At 35.2% G+C, this 17,315-nt stretch overlaps 1 protein-coding gene across 1 annotated transcript; it reads right to left on the bottom strand.

Moving 5' to 3' along the window:
- Nucleotides 1-1,300: 1,300 nt before the first annotated feature.
- On the bottom strand, nt 1,301-12,908 carry LOC143563128 (nuclear transport factor 2-like). The gene is made up of 10 exons (XM_077050747.1): nt 12,760-12,908; nt 12,576-12,646; nt 12,348-12,485; nt 3,214-3,502; nt 2,902-3,134; nt 2,644-2,812; nt 2,433-2,554; nt 2,285-2,350; nt 1,950-2,016; nt 1,301-1,832 (listed from the first exon to the last, which is right to left on the bottom strand). The coding sequence occupies exons 2-10, from the start codon at nt 12,615-12,617 to the stop codon at nt 1,573-1,575; spliced, it is 1,386 nt and encodes a 461-aa protein (XP_076906862.1). The 5' UTR covers nt 12,618-12,646; nt 12,760-12,908; the 3' UTR covers nt 1,301-1,572.
- Nucleotides 12,909-17,315: the final 4,407 nt, after the last annotated feature.

The raw sequence follows: 17,315 nt of genomic DNA, 5'->3' as shown, positions 1-17,315 counted from the left end.
AGCCAACGTTGGATCAATGTGTTGGGTGTAAGGTTTAGATGGTGTCAACAACTAATCAAAATACAACGTAAGACTTCAACTTTTGTTTTGGCCAAGTTGAAGCTCAGGTTAATTTTTTAATGTGATGCAGTATAAGACTTCACCCAGATTTCTATATGTATTTAGTCTAATTATAGTAAACATGAGGTTAAATAAGACCTAAGAAGGCATACAATGGGTGTGGTCCATGTGGAGTAGGGGTGTTCAGTATTCGAATCGGACTCGAATAACTCGAAATTAGATTCGACTCGCATTCGAATTTGACGGTTCGAATTCGATTTTCAGTCATTAGAATTCGATTCGGTTCGAACTCGATTTTAGTAATCGAATTTCAAATCGAATACGAATTTATAATCATAAATTCGCATTCGATTCGAAATTCGAATTCAAATTATACATTTTATTTTTATTATATATATACTTATGAAAAGATAAACTAAATAATTTTTTTGAGTTATGGAGATTAATAATAGAAAGTTCGTAATTTTGGTTAATAATTAATGTAATTGGACATTATTATTTTGAATATTTAGGATGTGATAACTTTTAATGATTTATTTATTTTATACACTTACTTTTTGTTGTAGAAAACTCAAATTTATATTGGTTTTGAAATTAAATTATACTTTTTAACTGAATTCGATTCGAATTCAGTTAAAAAGTATAATTTAATTTCAAAACCACTATAAATCGATTCGAATTCGATTCGCACTTCATTTTCGAATCGAATCGAATTTCGAATTAACCATTCTGAATTCGAATCGAATCGAATTCGTCGAATCTATTTCGAATTCGAATTAGTCAATATATTGAAGATAATGTAGTCATCCACTAATGTTAACACTAGATTCTTGAGATTCGGACATTGCTAGGATAATTGTTTACACCATTGCGTTAAATCTGTTAATGATCAGACACCCATGTCATATGGTAAGCTAAGAACATTCATATTTCATATGATACTTTGACAAGATACTAAAACAAAGCCAAAGTAGTATTTTCCCCACTATGAACGACGCCAATGTAGCATCTATTAACCGGTGTTCCTTCTCATGGAGAAAAGCTACAGACGTGCTAATCAGATTAGCCATGTGGCAAACAAAATATCCACTATCATGCTCCTTTCATATCCTTATGTCAAAAACATCATCATGCAAGCATCATGTTGTTGGTAGTTGGTATATTTGCAAAAGTTAGAATACAGCACTCTATTGACTTACCAGAACCAACTACCGGCAGGTCACCAATGATAATAATCAGTAAGACTAATACACAAAATTCAAAATTATTTCATTTATGCTACAAAGTAAAAAATGATAGTAAATAAAATAAAAATAAGAACCTCTTTCTACCCACCTATGATCACCTAAAAAGAACAAGTGCCCAAACAAACTGCCAGTAAACAAAAAACCCCAAATAAACCAATCAACCGTTAATATAGTATTATTACCACCACTACGTAACCGATGAAACTTTAAATTGAGAACCCAAAAACCAGCCATATGACATGAAGCTCACTCGATGAGTAACAACTCAATGTGCTGTAGTTCCGTTAACATCTACTCCACGATTCGCACGACCATTGTTGTTGTCCCTTTGATATCCATCACCACCACGGTTTGAACCTGGTCCACCACGGCCGCCACCACCTCTGCCACCATTATCATTCCTACCGCCACCAAAATTACCGTGACGATTGTAACCCCTGCCACCCCTATAGTTTCCCTGATTTCTCATGCCATCGTTCCTGAGCCCAGGTCCCCTTCCACCTACAAATCTTCCCCGGTTTCCTCCTAAGAATAAAACGGTTTTTTTTTAAAAAATTAATGTAAATACAATTTAAGATATGCTATTAACTTATAGCAACTTAATTGTCTACAACTTGTGTATTATAATATCTAATAACATACCTCTAGAGTTTGTAGATCGCTTCTCTTCAACAACAGCTTTCTTTCCATTGATGTTGATTGGTGAAGCCTGAATATTACAAAAAATAACAATAAATAATCTATACATGAGCACACACGCATAGTTAACTACACAAGCAACCCAAGTCCATTTGGCGTTTTGCCCCGAACCAAATCAGTACTTTTGTTTAAAAAAAATGACCCATTAAAACCTGACCCGGCTGCCCGTTTTTTCAGGCTTAATACAAACCAAACAATCACGGTTACAGAAAGAAAGCATACAATAAGTTAATTATTTCTCCATTAATAAGATAAAAAACAACTAACTCTGCACATACCTCAATCGCCTTTTGAACTGCCTCAGGGACCTCAAACTCAACAAAACCAAAAGAAAATCCCTGAAACTGCAATACGAGCATCAAGTGAGCCAGAATTAAGAAAAAGAATATTAAGATATATACAAATAATAAAGGAATTGATACATACCCTGTTGCTTCGAACTTGAATACCGTTATGTTTAATAGGTCCAAACTTCTTAAATTCCTCCTCCAGCATTGCATGTGTAACATTCACTGGAAGACCCTTGATATAAACCGAGTAACCTTCACCTGTCAAATCAGAAAAGAATACACATTAAAAATTCATTAAGAAACAAAATGTTATTATGTACAATTTCAAAAAACTAATCTAGACATACCTTCTTCCTCATGAAGACCATTTTCTTCAACATCCCCATTAGAAGCCACCACTGGTTCCGCAGCTACAGTGGCTGTGACAACATTACTCAAAGGTTGTTCCTTCTTCGGTTGAGGTTTTCTTGGTGCTGGAGATGAAAAAGTTGCACCATTCTGCTTCATAGCAATTACCTTAAACAATAACAAACATATTTTAGATGACTGTAATCCTTGTCAAAATACCAAAAAGATAGAGCAGAGCATGCCAACAAGCAACTTACAATAGATGCATATGATTTCTTTGCAGCATTCTCAATTTTGGTCTGAGATTCAGCCTCCACCTGTGACGAATCCTGCACCTCAACGACCTTAATAACGGGTTCTTCCTCCTCTATCTTCAGTACTTCACCATTGTCCTCACGAACAACCTTTTCTGCATGAGATTCCGCTGTTGGTACAATTACATCAGCTTGCTCAGGAATAACAGTTTCTGGTGCTGGAACAACTTCAGGTACTGCAAATCATTTGATTAAAAAATAATATGAGAAACAAACTCGATACAGTTTCCCAAATTATATATAAATTTCAGTCACCTTGCTCGGGAGTTACAGGATCCACCACATCCTCAGAGGGAACATGGTCTTCTTCATGATGACTAGCATTATTAATGTAACGGAACATGTCATTCAACACAAAGTAGCCTTTTTCTTGAGGTGCAAGGAAGAAAGACTGTGCAAAATTCTTCGAAATATTATCCTCTCCAGTTAAATATCCAGTGACTAAAACATTAAATCCGCCGTTAATTGATTCTTGCGCATCAACGGTTCTGATTTCAGCCCTGAAGTTATCATAATTTAGTGACAGTATCTTCTCATTGATTGCCTGCGTGTTGGCACCAACAAAAATCAGTCAAAAAAGTCCCCAAATCAGTTCCAAAAACCTTAACTTGTTGTGCTTTCATACACACACACACACACACACTAGAGAAGATTTAAATCAATAACAGAATGCCTGTAGTTTAAGTGAATTAAATAATCAAGTATACATTCTTACATTGTACTATTTACATGACATAAAACTTGTTGGGTTTTATACAAGTTTATCAAAGTCAAGTTAACCATATTTAACTAGAAAACGCAACGGAAGCTTAGATTTTATAACTTGTTATGAACATACCATTATGTTAAAACTAAAACCCAAAGAACAAGGATCAATATTACAAGAACAATATGCTTACAAAATGTAAATGGTACCTTCTTATACCTTTAGAAGAAGATGTATGTGGATGAAGATGATGATGTCTTCAAATGGCAAGGTTGCAAAGAGAAACCCTCAAGCTTTGTATACCCCAAGCTTTGAGCAACAACACCAACTAGTTGCTAGGATTTGAACACCAATTTGAAGCTCACAAAACTCCCAATTTGAGGCCAATGTGGCCGTGAGTTTTGAGAGAGAAAAGAGAGTATGGAAAACTTCAAAATTACTTGAGAATACAAAAGGGACAAGACCAAGAATGCATGTAATGTGAATGGAGATAAATAAGAGGTGGTCAACACAAAAGGACAAAAGATTGGATGGGACCAAACCCTCCACCCACATGGGGTGGCCGGTTTTGATATTTTTTTTTTTTTTTTTTTTTTTTTTTTTTTTTTTTTTTTTGTGTTTTGTTTTAACCATTTTAAAACCATCTCCATTCATTTTATAAAACTTAACTTTATAAAATGTACATGCATTTACATAATTACTTAACCAATTAAATAATTAATTTATATAAACAAATTATCCAGATAATTTATTTAAATCCTCAAGTGTGTTTGTTTAGAAAACCAATTTTCTAAACACGTAGTGTTCGGTATTCGTTTAAGTGATCAAATCATTAAAGAATACATTTGGTGTTGTCTAGCTTGTTATTGGGTATGACCCGACTTGGATCAAACACAGTTAGCCACATTAGTTTAAGTATGTGTCTCGGGCATACGTAATTCCAACAATCTCCCACTTGCACGAGATACATAGAAAATTAATGCAAGTGGTGAATACCGCCTAACAACAGTTCACCACCCCTAATGTGTTTGACGAAGTGCCATTCAATAACATCATCCCTTCAAGTCCCTTACTTGATATGATTTAGGTGAATCTATCATTATATCCCTTTGTTACTAGATGTCATGTTGGATCTAAGAGACATAGGTGATCATTCTCTTTACAATTCAACTTTATCAGGCCTTAGACATCTAAACTCTCAACACATAAGAGGAACAAATTCCGTCTTGACTGTATACGCCTCTCACTATCACTTTATACTCCACCCGAGCTCATCCTTATGTACCATCTTTTACGAATAGCGAAGGGGAGAGTCAAAGTGTAATACTCGGTGAAAATCAAGACCCAATATACATCTCAGGTCTAAGGATAATATGAAATTCTCCTTTACTCAAGATTACTAATGATCAAGTCAATCGACTCCATGTAGTAATATTGAGAGCGGGTCAGTCCAATATTTGTATCCCACAAATATCTATGAACTTTGGCAGCAAACCTATGCTCCATATTCATTCCTTATGAATATCCACCAATCCTAGTTCATAATAGTCTTGCTTCATATTTGTTCCCACAAATGTGATCGACTACGGACTTTTAGAATAAGATAACTTATTCATGGATTAAACATGCAAAATTAGAATTTAACTCAAGATTCCATAATCATATAAAAGAGTTAAATTACAAAAGTCTTTTAAACGTAAATACAAAATAGATCAAATCCAATTACTAGAATATCGAAGTCCTAAGCCACTCGCATGACGCTCATGTTTCGGTCTTTCTAGGAGCTTCGTGAATGGATCCGCAAGATTTTGATCAGTTCCAACTTTGCGAATACATATCTTTCCCTTTTCAACTTCATCCCTTATGTAGTTGAATCTCCGCTCTATGTGCCTTGTCTTTTGGTGCGAACGAGGTTCCTTGATTTGTGCAATCGCACCCTCGTTGTCACAAAAGATTTCTAGAGGGTCTTGAATGGAAGAGACCACCCCTAGATCAGTAATGAATTTCTTCAACCATGCAGCTTCCTGAGCTGCCAATGAAGCGGCGATGTATTCTGATTCTGTAGTGGACAATGCTACCACTTCCTGTTTTGAGCTCTTCCAAGAGACAGCTCCTCCATTAAGTGTGAACACATACCCAGACTGTGATCGAGAATCATCTCGATCAGTTTGGAAGCTCGCATCCGTGTAACCTTTTATAGCGAGTTCCTCCTCACCAGATCCATATATCAGAAACATATCCTTAGTTCTCCTAAGGTATTTCAATATGCTCTTAACAGCCATCCAATGACTGTTTCCTGGATTCTGTTGGTATCTGCTTGTCATGCTCAAAGCGCATGACACATCCGGTCTAGTACATATCATCGCATACATGATGGATCCTATAGCAGAAGCATATGGGATTTGTTTCATCGTCTCTTGCTCACCCTTTGAGCTTGGACATTGAGCTGAACTCAATATGGTCCCTCTTTGAATAGGTACAAAACCTTTCTTGGAGTTTTCCATCTTGAACCTTTTCAAGATCTTATCAATGTATGTACTTTGGTTCAAACCTATCAAGCGCCTTGACCTATCCCTATAGATCTTTATTCCCAAAATATAGGCAGCTTCACCTAGATCCTTGATGGAAAATCTACTTCCAAGCCAAGCCTTAACGCTTTCCATGGTTGGAATGTCATTTCCAAATAGTAGAATGTCATCGACATACAATACTAAGAATGTAATTATACTCCCACTAGCCTTTTTATACACACAAGCCTCATCAGCGTTTTTGATGAACCCAAAACTTTTGATTTCTTCATCAAAACGATGATTCCAAGTTCTAGATGCTTGTTTCAATCCATAGATTGATTTCTTTAACTTGCATACTTTATTAGGATGTTTTGGATCGACAAAACCTTCAGGCTGAACCATATAGACATCTTCCTCAAGATATCCATTTAGGAAAGCGGTCTTGACATCCATTTGCCAGATTTCATAATCATAATGTGCAGCTATGGCAAATAATATCCTAATAGACTTTAGCATTGCCACAGGCGAAAAAGTTTCATCATAATCAACCCCTTGAGTTTGAGTGAAACCTTTAGCTACAAGTCTTGCTTTATAAGTATCCAAGTTTCCATGCATATCAGTTTTCCTTTTGAAAACCCACTTACTTCCAACAGCTTTGGAGTTGAGTGGTGGTTCAACCAATTCCCAAACTTGGTTGTCATACATGGATTGCATCTCAACGTTCATGGCTTCAAGCCATTTGTCACAATCATTCTTGGACATTGCATCACGGTATGTGGTTGGTTCATCCGAATCTACCACGTAGCAACCTTCTACAAAAAATCCATATTTTTCAGGTGGATTGCTAATTCTACCAGATCTGCGAACGTTTTGTGTGTTTTGATCAACCACTTGATCACTTTCAACAACCTCTTGTTGAGTGCTAGTATCAACCAATTGTGTATCATCTTGTGATTCTTGATCCTCATCAAATTTCACTGTTCTACTATTAGTTCCTTCCTCAAGGAACTTAGTTTCCAAGAACTTACCCTTTCGAGCAATAATAACATTTTGCTCACTAGGATCGTAAAAGTAATATCCTAAATCATCTTTAGGATAACCTATAAAGATACACTTAGTGGATCGGACTTCTAATTTGTTTGGGGTGTATTGCTTTACATAAGCTTCACAACCCCAAACTTTTAAGAATGATAGCGATGGAGCCTTTCCATGCCATACTTCAAAAGGTGTCTTCTCCACTTTCTTGGTTGGAGCCATATTCAATATGCGAATAGCGGAAAGTAAAGCATAGCCCCAAAATGATTGAGGTAAAGTGCTTCTAGCCATCATCGATCGAACCATATCTAATAGGGTACGATTTCTCCTTTCAGACACACCATTATGTTGTGGTGTTCCAGGTGGAGTAAGTTGTGAAATAATTCCACAACTCTTAAGATGATCTTGAAATACACCACTTAGGTATTCACCTCCTCTATCACTACGAAGTACTTTGATTGTGGTCTTGAGTTGTCTTTCTACTTCAGTTTTGAAGTCTTTGAACATTTCAAAAGCTTCATCTTTGTGTTTCATTAAGTACACATAACCATATCGACTATAATCATCAATAAAGGTAATGAAGTATCTTTCACCATTCCTAGTCATTGGTCTAAAAGGACCACATACATCCGAATGTATGATACCCAATAATTCTTTTGACCTTTCAAAAGTTTTATTAAAGGGTTGCTTTGTCATTTTGCCTTGTAAACAAGATTCACATACATCAAATGAATCATACTCATTTGTTTCTAGAATACCACTCTTGCGAAGAGTTTGCATGCGATTCTTACTTATATGTCCAAGGCGACAATGCCAAAGATAGGAATCACCCAAGTCCTTCTTGAGTTTCTTGGTGTTGACATTGTACATTGAACTACTATGTGACATACCACTTTGATCTATTTCATATATACCATTCATGGGTACAGCTTTAAAATAAAACATGCCATTCATCAAAACATGAATATCACAATTTATAAATTTAAGATCAAAGCCACATTGTTTTAAAAGGGACACGGAAATAATGTTTCTCCTTAACTTAGGAGCATACAAAACATTCTTCAAAATTACTTCCAAACCACTTGGAAGCTTTAACAAGTAGTCTCCTTGGGCTTGGACTTCAACTCTTGCTCCATTGCCCATAAAGAGACTAATGTCCCCTTTGTTGAGTTGTTTACTTCTTTTGAACCCCTGCAACAAATTGCAAATGTGAGTTCCACATCCGGTATCAAGTACCCATGTATTTGAAGAAATAACATTTAGTTCAATATGTATAGTAAAGATAATACCTGAGGTATGCCCCGCATCCCTCTTATCTTTTAACGCATTGAGATAGGTCGGACAATTCCTTTTCCAATGACCTATCTCTCCACACTCAAAGCATGGATCTTGCGCCGCAACCTTTTGCTTCTTTTCCTTCGGTTTGGTGGGCGTGATGGCTTTCCTCTTTCCCTTTCCTTGGACGTGGCCCTTGCCCTTAGCAACACTTGCTTTGGGGTTGGAGTTATGTCCCCTTTTTCCTTCATTGATTGTTAGAACGGGTAAAACCCTTTTACCCATTCCCGCTTCGGCCGTTCTTAGCATTGCGTGAAGCTCACCAATGCTTTTGTCCCACCCGTTCATGTTATAGTTCATGACAAAGGTTTCAAACCTTTTGGTCAAAGAGTTGAGAATCAAATCCGTAGCCAACTCATTAGAGACGGGACAATTCAACCTACGAAGCTTTTCAATGTAGCTTTTCATTTTTAGGACATAAGATGAGACGCTTTGGGTTTCCTCCATACGACATGCATGAAACGCTCGAACCGTTTCGAAACGTTCCGCTCTAGCTTGTTGAAGGAACATTTCCTTCAATTGAGTTATCATGTCGTATGCCCCATGATGCTCGAAATCCTTTTGGATTTCGGGAATCATAGTCCCCAACATGAGGCAAGAGGCTTGCACCGAATCTTTGGTGTACTTGACCCAATCGTTATACGCCTCCTCATCTTCCACGTTAGGCTCATCGGGAATGGGATCGTCTAAGACATATGATATCTCTTCTTGTTTGAGAACTATTCTCAAGTTGCGATACCAATCCATAAAGTTATTATGGTTTAGACGATCCTTTTCAAGGATGGTTCTTAAGGATAGGTTACGGGTGTTATGGGTAGAGGTGTTTGCATTGTTAGCGGCCATCTACAAAATTTAACAAAGTTCTATTTTAGTATTATAAACAATTTAATTATTAATACCCTTTTATTCCAAATTTTAAAATAATAATTAAATTCTAGAATCCAACGATAAATCAAATTTCGGTTAGGTGACCTTTATCCCGTTATTTGATTTAACAAGGTAGTCAACCTTGACAATTGCAACCCTTTGCAACTTCTAGAGGTATGGGACCATTCGAAATCCTTATTTCGTGTTGGCATGTTTATCCCATCAACACCATTGGACCCCATGCTTAGGTGACCTTTATCACATGGTTTCCAATTCAAGTCGTCCTACTTGTATAAACATGTAAGATTAACATACAAGTGGTTAGGTGACCTTTATCCCACAAATATGTTAATATTACCTTAAGTATATTAGTTTGCTCTAAAATGGTTAGGTGACCTTTATCCCATTTAAAGTTTCCTAATACGTTAAGTGTCTTACAAAAGGATGGTGTTAGACTTGTTTCCTTGGTAATTATGAAAAAGGGATTTTTAAGTTTTCCAATATTCTAGTTTGAAAAACATTATGCCATATCCTAACATGCATTTAGAAATATGGCGATTTTGAAAACCAATTTTCAAGGTTCTAGTTATAATAAAACCAATTTTATTATATGTGAGTAATCGCTTAGTTTTAATAAACCCATTTAATTAAACTAATTGACGCGATATTACCAAATATATATTAGAACCCGTTTTATGCTTGTTGTCGTTCCTATGTGACGGTTTGGATATCCTAATATCTATCAACCACACATTACAATAAGTAAAACAAACAACCAAGCAAACACATGCAAAATATAGTCATAACCGAGAACCGCTAAGTTTGACCATACTTGTTAGCCGAAACAAGTATAGGTCATAAGTCACACCTAAGGGACAAAACATGACACAAGGATGGAATGTTGACTCCCACTTGATCTTGCATCCAAATGCTTCAAGTATCCTTTCCAAGTTGTTGTGTTCTTGTTGGGCTTGTTAATGGGCTCCAAACTCCCAAAAGTCTTCTTGGGCCCAAGAGTGAAATTTATGGGCCTAATGGGCTTGAATCCCATGATGGGCCGGTGAGGCCCAACAAGCCCAAAATTTCGGTCCAAGGCCCAAATCCACCAATTCTTGCATCTTCAATTTTTACAAAATGTATCCTAATACATATTTTTCTAAAAAAAGAAAATGCAACTAATCTATTTATTACAAACCAACTTATGAATAAATAAATTACACAAGCCTAAGATTATGAATTATTACAACCATATTGAATAATAAACATAATCAACATACACAAACAACAATCAACACATCCAAGGTCTAGGTTTCGGTTATGACACATCCAAACATACCAAATGTTCTAAGCATGCAACCTAAGCAACCAATGCCCAAAACCCCAAAAAAAAAACGGCCCCCCCCCCCCAAGAGGCTACGGCCCAAAAAAATTTTTTTATATATATTTTTTATTTTCAACATCCAAATGTTAATAATGGTTTCCTAAGATCTTTGCATGCATGTCAAGATCTTACAAAACCATGGGGTAAAATCCACCAAAATTTCGGACCCCTTTTTCACCCATGAAAAACCCGAAATCTATGAACATGTAAGAAGCATAAGTCCTTGTAACCGGCTCTTGATGCCATTTGTTGGGTTTTATACAAGTTTATCAAAGTCAAGTTAACCATATTTAACTAGAAAACGCAACGGAAGCTTAGATTTTATAACTTGTTATGAACATACCATTATGTTAAAACTAAAACCCAAAGAACAAGGATCAATATTACAAGAACAATATGCTTACAAAATGTAAATGGTACCTTCTTATACCTTTAGAAGAAGATGTATGTGGATGAAGATGATGATGTCTTCAAATGGCAAGGTTGCAAAGAGAAACCCTCAAGCTTTGTATACCCCAAGCTTTGAGCAACAACACCAACTAGTTGCTAGGATTTGAACACCAATTTGAAGCTCACAAAACTCCCAATTTGAGGCCAATGTGGCCGTGAGTTTTGAGAGAGAAAAGAGAGTATGGAAAACTTCAAAATTACTTGAGAATACAAAAGGGACAAGACCAAGAATGCATGTAATGTGAATGGAGATAAATAAGAGGTGGTCAACACAAAAGGACAAAAGATTGGATGGGACCAAACCCTCCACCCACATGGGGTGGCCGGTTTTGATATTTTTTTTTTTTTTTTTTTTTTTTTTTTTTTTTTTTTTTTTTGTGTTTTGTTTTAACCATTTTAAAACCATCTCCATTCATTTTATAAAACTTAACTTTATAAAATGTACATGCATTTACATAATTACTTAACCAATTAAATAATTAATTTATATAAACAAATTATCCAGATAATTTATTTAAATCCTCAAGTGTGTTTGTTTAGAAAACCAATTTTCTAAACACGTAGTGTTCGGTATTCGTTTAAGTGATCAAATCATTAAAGAATACATTTGGTGTTGTCTAGCTTGTTATTGGGTATGACCCGACTTGGATCAAACACAGTTAGCCACATTAGTTTAAGTATGTGTCTCGGGCATACGTAATTCCAACAAAACTACCACCATTCGACTAACATCTACAGCTAATTTGATAAGTTGATCAAATATGTAAGCTAAAAAAAGCTATTTGACATAAAACAACCACAGCTCGCCTAACATCTACAACTAATTTGATAAGTTGATCAATATATAATGCTAAAAAAACTATTTGACATAAAACTACCGACCAACATCTACAACTAATTTAATAACTTGATCAAATACATGATGCTAAAAAAAGCAAAGCTTATAAACATCTCTTGAGACCATCATATAGACAAAAAAGGAACCTTGATAGTTGACACCAAAAATAAAAACACAAAAGGCTGAAACACTACACCAAAATAGTAAAAAAAAAAAAAAGACTTCCCACATAAACTTATAAATAGAAAAGATAAACAGATAACATACATCCATAGTGGTAGTCATGCTCATCGAACCGTCGTCTTCAGGGCGACCGAGCTTACTAACATCCTGATAAAACCGATGAACCAAACCAGATGACTGGTGCAGTATATGATAATACTGCTGCACAAAAGCATTCCCAACCTGTTTATATACACACAAATTATAAATCAAACAAATTCATAACTAATTTAGGTTAAATTAATGAATAAAAGTTAATGATTGAATACATACAACTTGAGCAGAAACAGGTGCAGGTGTCGCTTGATCCGCCATTACTGATCGATGTCTAAACCCTAATTAAACTTAACAAAAACACCACAAGTCAATACAAGCATAAGAATATTATTAAGAAAAAGTGCAGAGAGTATGAAGAATATTGAAAGATTTAAAGGAGAAGAAAGAAGATAGTCCGTACGAGAATCAAAGAGTGAATATCGACTCTCTGCTTGTTTGTTGGTTAAGTTAGGGTTTGATGATGAGCTTTGGCTTGGCGGATCTCAAAAAGGTGGAATAATAAAGGGTTTCAGGGGTTTATATAGTAAGCAGGCAAGGAGAATGAATGAATCAATGAGCCTTTACTTTTCTATAATTTCGTATATGTATTTGTGTATGTATGTAATTATGTATGTATGTATCTCTCTTAATAAATAAAATAGAATAGAATATCTTATTTATTTTTATAAGAAAACTAATACGGGGTTGTTTTATATTATTTGTTTTTAATATTATTTTTTTTATTTTTATCTTTTTTATTGTATGAAAATTAATAATTTACTTATGGTATGTTGATAAATTGTTTCACATATAAATGAGATGTTATAACTTGGTTTAAAAGCTATATGACTTTGATGAGACCAAAGACCCGTTTATTTTTTTACTACAAATTGGTTTTTTAATTATAAATAATATATATATATTTTAAATAAATCATATATTAATTTTTAGTATATCCCTAATTTATAGGATTATTATATCAAATATATGGTGAGATTAGTTTTTAATTTAATGAGATGTTATAACCCGTTTAAGAAATATATGGGTTTGATAAGACTCATACCCGTGAATTCGGGTCAAATGCATGAGAAGCCTCCATTTAAAAATAAAGCAAATCTGGTGAATCCAAAAAAGAGGGGAGCGACCACATCGCAACACCTAGGATTTTTGGGTTTTCGTTTATATATATTATAGATTAAATGTGCATTGTGATTTAACGAACTTTTGTAAGAATAATTATATGGATATACATATTTATGAATGGCCTACATGATCATTTATATTATAATAAAATCAAAGTTAATTATACCTTATTATTATATTGTTGATGGATCAAATTACCCTTTCTTGCTAATCAAGGATTTCCCCTTGGGTGTATATAAATATATGGAGAGACTAATTAACATCATTGAACATAACCTAAACCTCACAAATAAATTCGTGACCCTCTCTTCCTCTATATTATTCGGTTTCTCAAGAACTCTAATCCCCATCACTAATATACATCCTAAAGGGGAACCCGACCAAGCTGACTGTCATGTCGTTTGGATCGTTCTCATCAGCCGTGACCTCTCTCTATGCTGTGACATGTATGTTTTAATTGTAGGTTTATCATAAATATTCATGTTTTCTATTATATGCATGAAAAACTGATCAACATGTGGTATCAAGAGCGATGTTGATTAATCAGTTCTTCATGTCTTCCATTAACTCAGGATCTAAAACGGAAAACATGGACTAAAACCTGATAAACCCTAACAATTTTCGGTTTTATTAATTCGTTTTATTTATTTATTGTTCTGATTAAAATCCGAAAATAAACAAACCCTAAAAAGTTTTCGGTTTTAAAAATCGTATCTGATATAAACTCGAAATCTGGTAAATTAAATGATTATTCGTGTTCATAACAGTTTTCGAAAACCTGTTATAATCTTATTCAATATATGGATTGTTATAATGTTTTTCTAAATTTTTTGATTAAGATTTAGACCAAGATATTTTGAATTCTGTAAACTTAATAAAGGAATTACTTTGAAAATAATCAAATCTTGGATAAACAAACAATCCTTAAGAATTCAGATCAAACATTATTAACTGTTCATAAACTTATGGGTGTATGTGTTTACGGCTAAAGCAGTTCGATCTGCGCTAATATTTTGTTTGCTATTAACTGTACCAATGTTTTGTAAATACTTAAAATTCATATTGATTACTTTTACAAAACATATGAAAAGCTTAACTTAAATGAATGATGATGTACACTTCTGCCCAAAGGTGATGTGATACATCTAACATATCATTCAAGTCTAAATACAAGTTGTATTAGTTTAGCTTAAACATGATTTAAATGTATCACTTCTGCCCAAAGGTGATGCGATACATCTATATCAAAGCAAAACTAACTCGTGCATGATTAAAATGGTTGTTTCACTTATGTCCAAAGGTGATGTGTTACAATTGTTTTGCACATATACTTAAGTAAAATTTAATTCTGTCCAAGGGTGATTTATCTTTTATTTAAGCAGATTTTATTAATTACATTAGTCTATTATTTTGATGTTAATAATAGATATTTATTATCACAGCTTCATAATTTAAATGGTTCTTATCTATGCTTGCATTAGTTTAAATTGCCCCTAGTTCACTCTAAGTTTCTTCTAGTTTAGTATATTAACATTCTCATGTAAATTCTAATAATAGCTCCGAATGGTGGAATCACATCATTAATTGGAAATAACTTTGCTGCCTGGAAGGACTCTCTTATGTTTAATCTCGCCTTCCTGGATTTCGACTTTGCTCTAAACGAGGATGAACCTCCAGTACTAACCACTGAAAGCACTCCTGCTCAGCACTTATTGTTTGAAAAATGGAAGAGATATAACCGCATATCTCTAATGCTTATGAAAAACTCCATTAGCATGCCCATAAGAGGATCCATTCCAGACTCTGAAAATGCTAAAACCTATCTAGTTTCTGTGGAGGAACAATTCAAAGGAACGTCTAAGGCGCATGCTAGTACTCTTATTCTCAAGCTGGTGACTACTAAGTATGATGGAAGGAGTGGCATTCGTGGGCATATTATGATGATGAACGACATGGCCCATAAGCTGAAGGGATGACATGGAGATCAGTGATGGTTTTCTGGTGCACTTCATCATGACCTCTCTTCCAGCTGCCTATGAAGCTTTCAAGATCAATTACAACACCCAGAAGGACAAATGGACTATAAGTGAGCTGATTGCTATGTGCGTGCAAGAGGAAGAGCGTATGAAGATGGACAAACCTGGAGTTGCTTACCTTGCCACCAGTACCAAGAAGAGGAAGAACACTAATTCAAGAAAGGAGTTTGCTAAAGTTCAGAAGACTAAACAGGTGCCTCAACCAGCTCTCAGAACTCCACTAGAAAGCCTTTCTGTAAGTTTTGTAAGAAGTACATTCATATGCAGAAGGACTGTTCAGACTTTAAGGAGTGGCTGGCTAAGAAAGGTAATGATCTCTTTATGATAATTGAGTCCTATAATTTAACTGTTCCTGCTAATACATGGTGGTTTGATTCTGGTTCTATGGTTCACGTGACCAATTCTACTCAGGGATTCCTTTCAATCCAGAAGCTGGAAAGAAACCAAAGAACACTAAGACTGGGGAATGATAAAGAGCTTGAAGTCAAGGCTGTGGGAACTTTACAATTAATAATGAAAACTGGTTTATGTATTAAACTTTATGATACCTTATATATTCCTGAGATTACTCGGAATCTTGTATCAGGACCAAAGTTAGACATGGACGGTTTTGATGTTTCTCATGGTCGTGGCAAACTTACTATTTCTTTAAATTCTCAAGTGCTTGGTTATGGTTTTTTGATTGGGGTCTTTATAGATTAGAACTAGATGTTAATTTTTCTAAATCTTTGTTGTCATATAATATTAATGAATCACCCACAAAGATTAAAGAGAAACGAGACTTAGAGACTTCTTCTATGTTGTGGCATCAATGTTTAGGCCACATCTCACGAGACCGGTTAGCTCGCCTCGTGAAGAATGAAGTCTTACCACATCTCGATTTCACTGATTTTGGAACATGTGTTAAATGCCTTAAAGGCAAAATGACATCAGCAAATAAGAAAGGCGCCACTAGAAGCTCTAATTTATTAGATTACATTCATACTGATATTAGTGGTCCTTACCCCATTGCTGGCATAGCTGGACATACTTCATTTATCACTTTCATTGATGATTATTCCCGATATATGTACCTGTATCTCATTAAAGAAAAATCTGAATCTGTAACAACTTTTAAAGATTATAAAACTGAAGTTGAAAAACAATTAGATCGTCAAATAAAAGTTGTCAGATCAGATAGAGGAGGTGAATATTATGGAAGACATACTGATGTGGGTCAGGCCCCTGGTCCATTTTATGAGTTTTGTAAGGGCCATGGGATCCAGAACCAATATACCATGCCAGGTACTCCTCAGCAAAATGGTGTCGCTGAAAGGAGAAATCGAACCCTTATGGATATAGTACGCAGTATGTTAGCCAACACTAATTTACCTCTATTTCTCTAGACTGAAGCCTTAAAAGCAGCCGTTCATATACTCAATAGAGTTCCTTCTAAGTCTGTCCCTAAAACTCCTTATGAACTTTGGACATGAAGGAAACCGAGTCTTAATTATATGAAAGTATGGGGCTGTATTGCTGAAGCAAAACTTTATAACCCTTTCCTAAAGAAACTTGACCCTAAAAATGTTACCTGCTTCTTTATCGGGTATCCTGAAAATTCAAAGGGTTATCGTTTCTATTGTCCTTCCCATGTCACTCGTATTGTAGAAACCAAGTGTGCCGTGTTCCTGGAGGATTACAAGATCAGTGGGAGCAGTACTAACCCTTATGAAGAATTGCAAGAAATACAAGATGAGAGGGAAGACTCGTCGATTATTGTAACTCCGGACATTCCTCTTGTACCCCATGTAATTGAACC

Source organism: Bidens hawaiensis, unplaced genomic scaffold (assembly GCF_021521415.1).
Source record: "Bidens hawaiensis isolate Kalapana, Puna unplaced genomic scaffold, B.hawaiensis_p1.1 tig00001179_1, whole genome shotgun sequence".
Lineage (NCBI taxonomy): Eukaryota > Viridiplantae > Streptophyta > Magnoliopsida > Asterales > Asteraceae > Bidens > Bidens hawaiensis.
The sequence above is the reverse complement of the archived record's forward strand: the minus strand, read 5'-3'. Positions and strand labels throughout refer to the sequence as shown.

Bases quoted from the DNA above. Each gene is read 5' to 3' on its own strand.
- LOC143563128 (XM_077050747.1), bottom strand. From the start codon at position 12,617: ATGGCGGATCAAGCGACACCTGCACCTGTTTCTGCTCAAGTT. The intron at 3,503-12,347 runs GTATGTTATCTG...GCCAACACGCAG, and splicing joins GCATGACTACCACTATGGAT to GCAATCAATGAGAAGATACT. The intron at 2,813-2,901 runs GTAAGTTGCTTG...TTATTGTTTAAG, and splicing joins AGAAATCATATGCATCTATT to GTAATTGCTATGAAGCAGAA.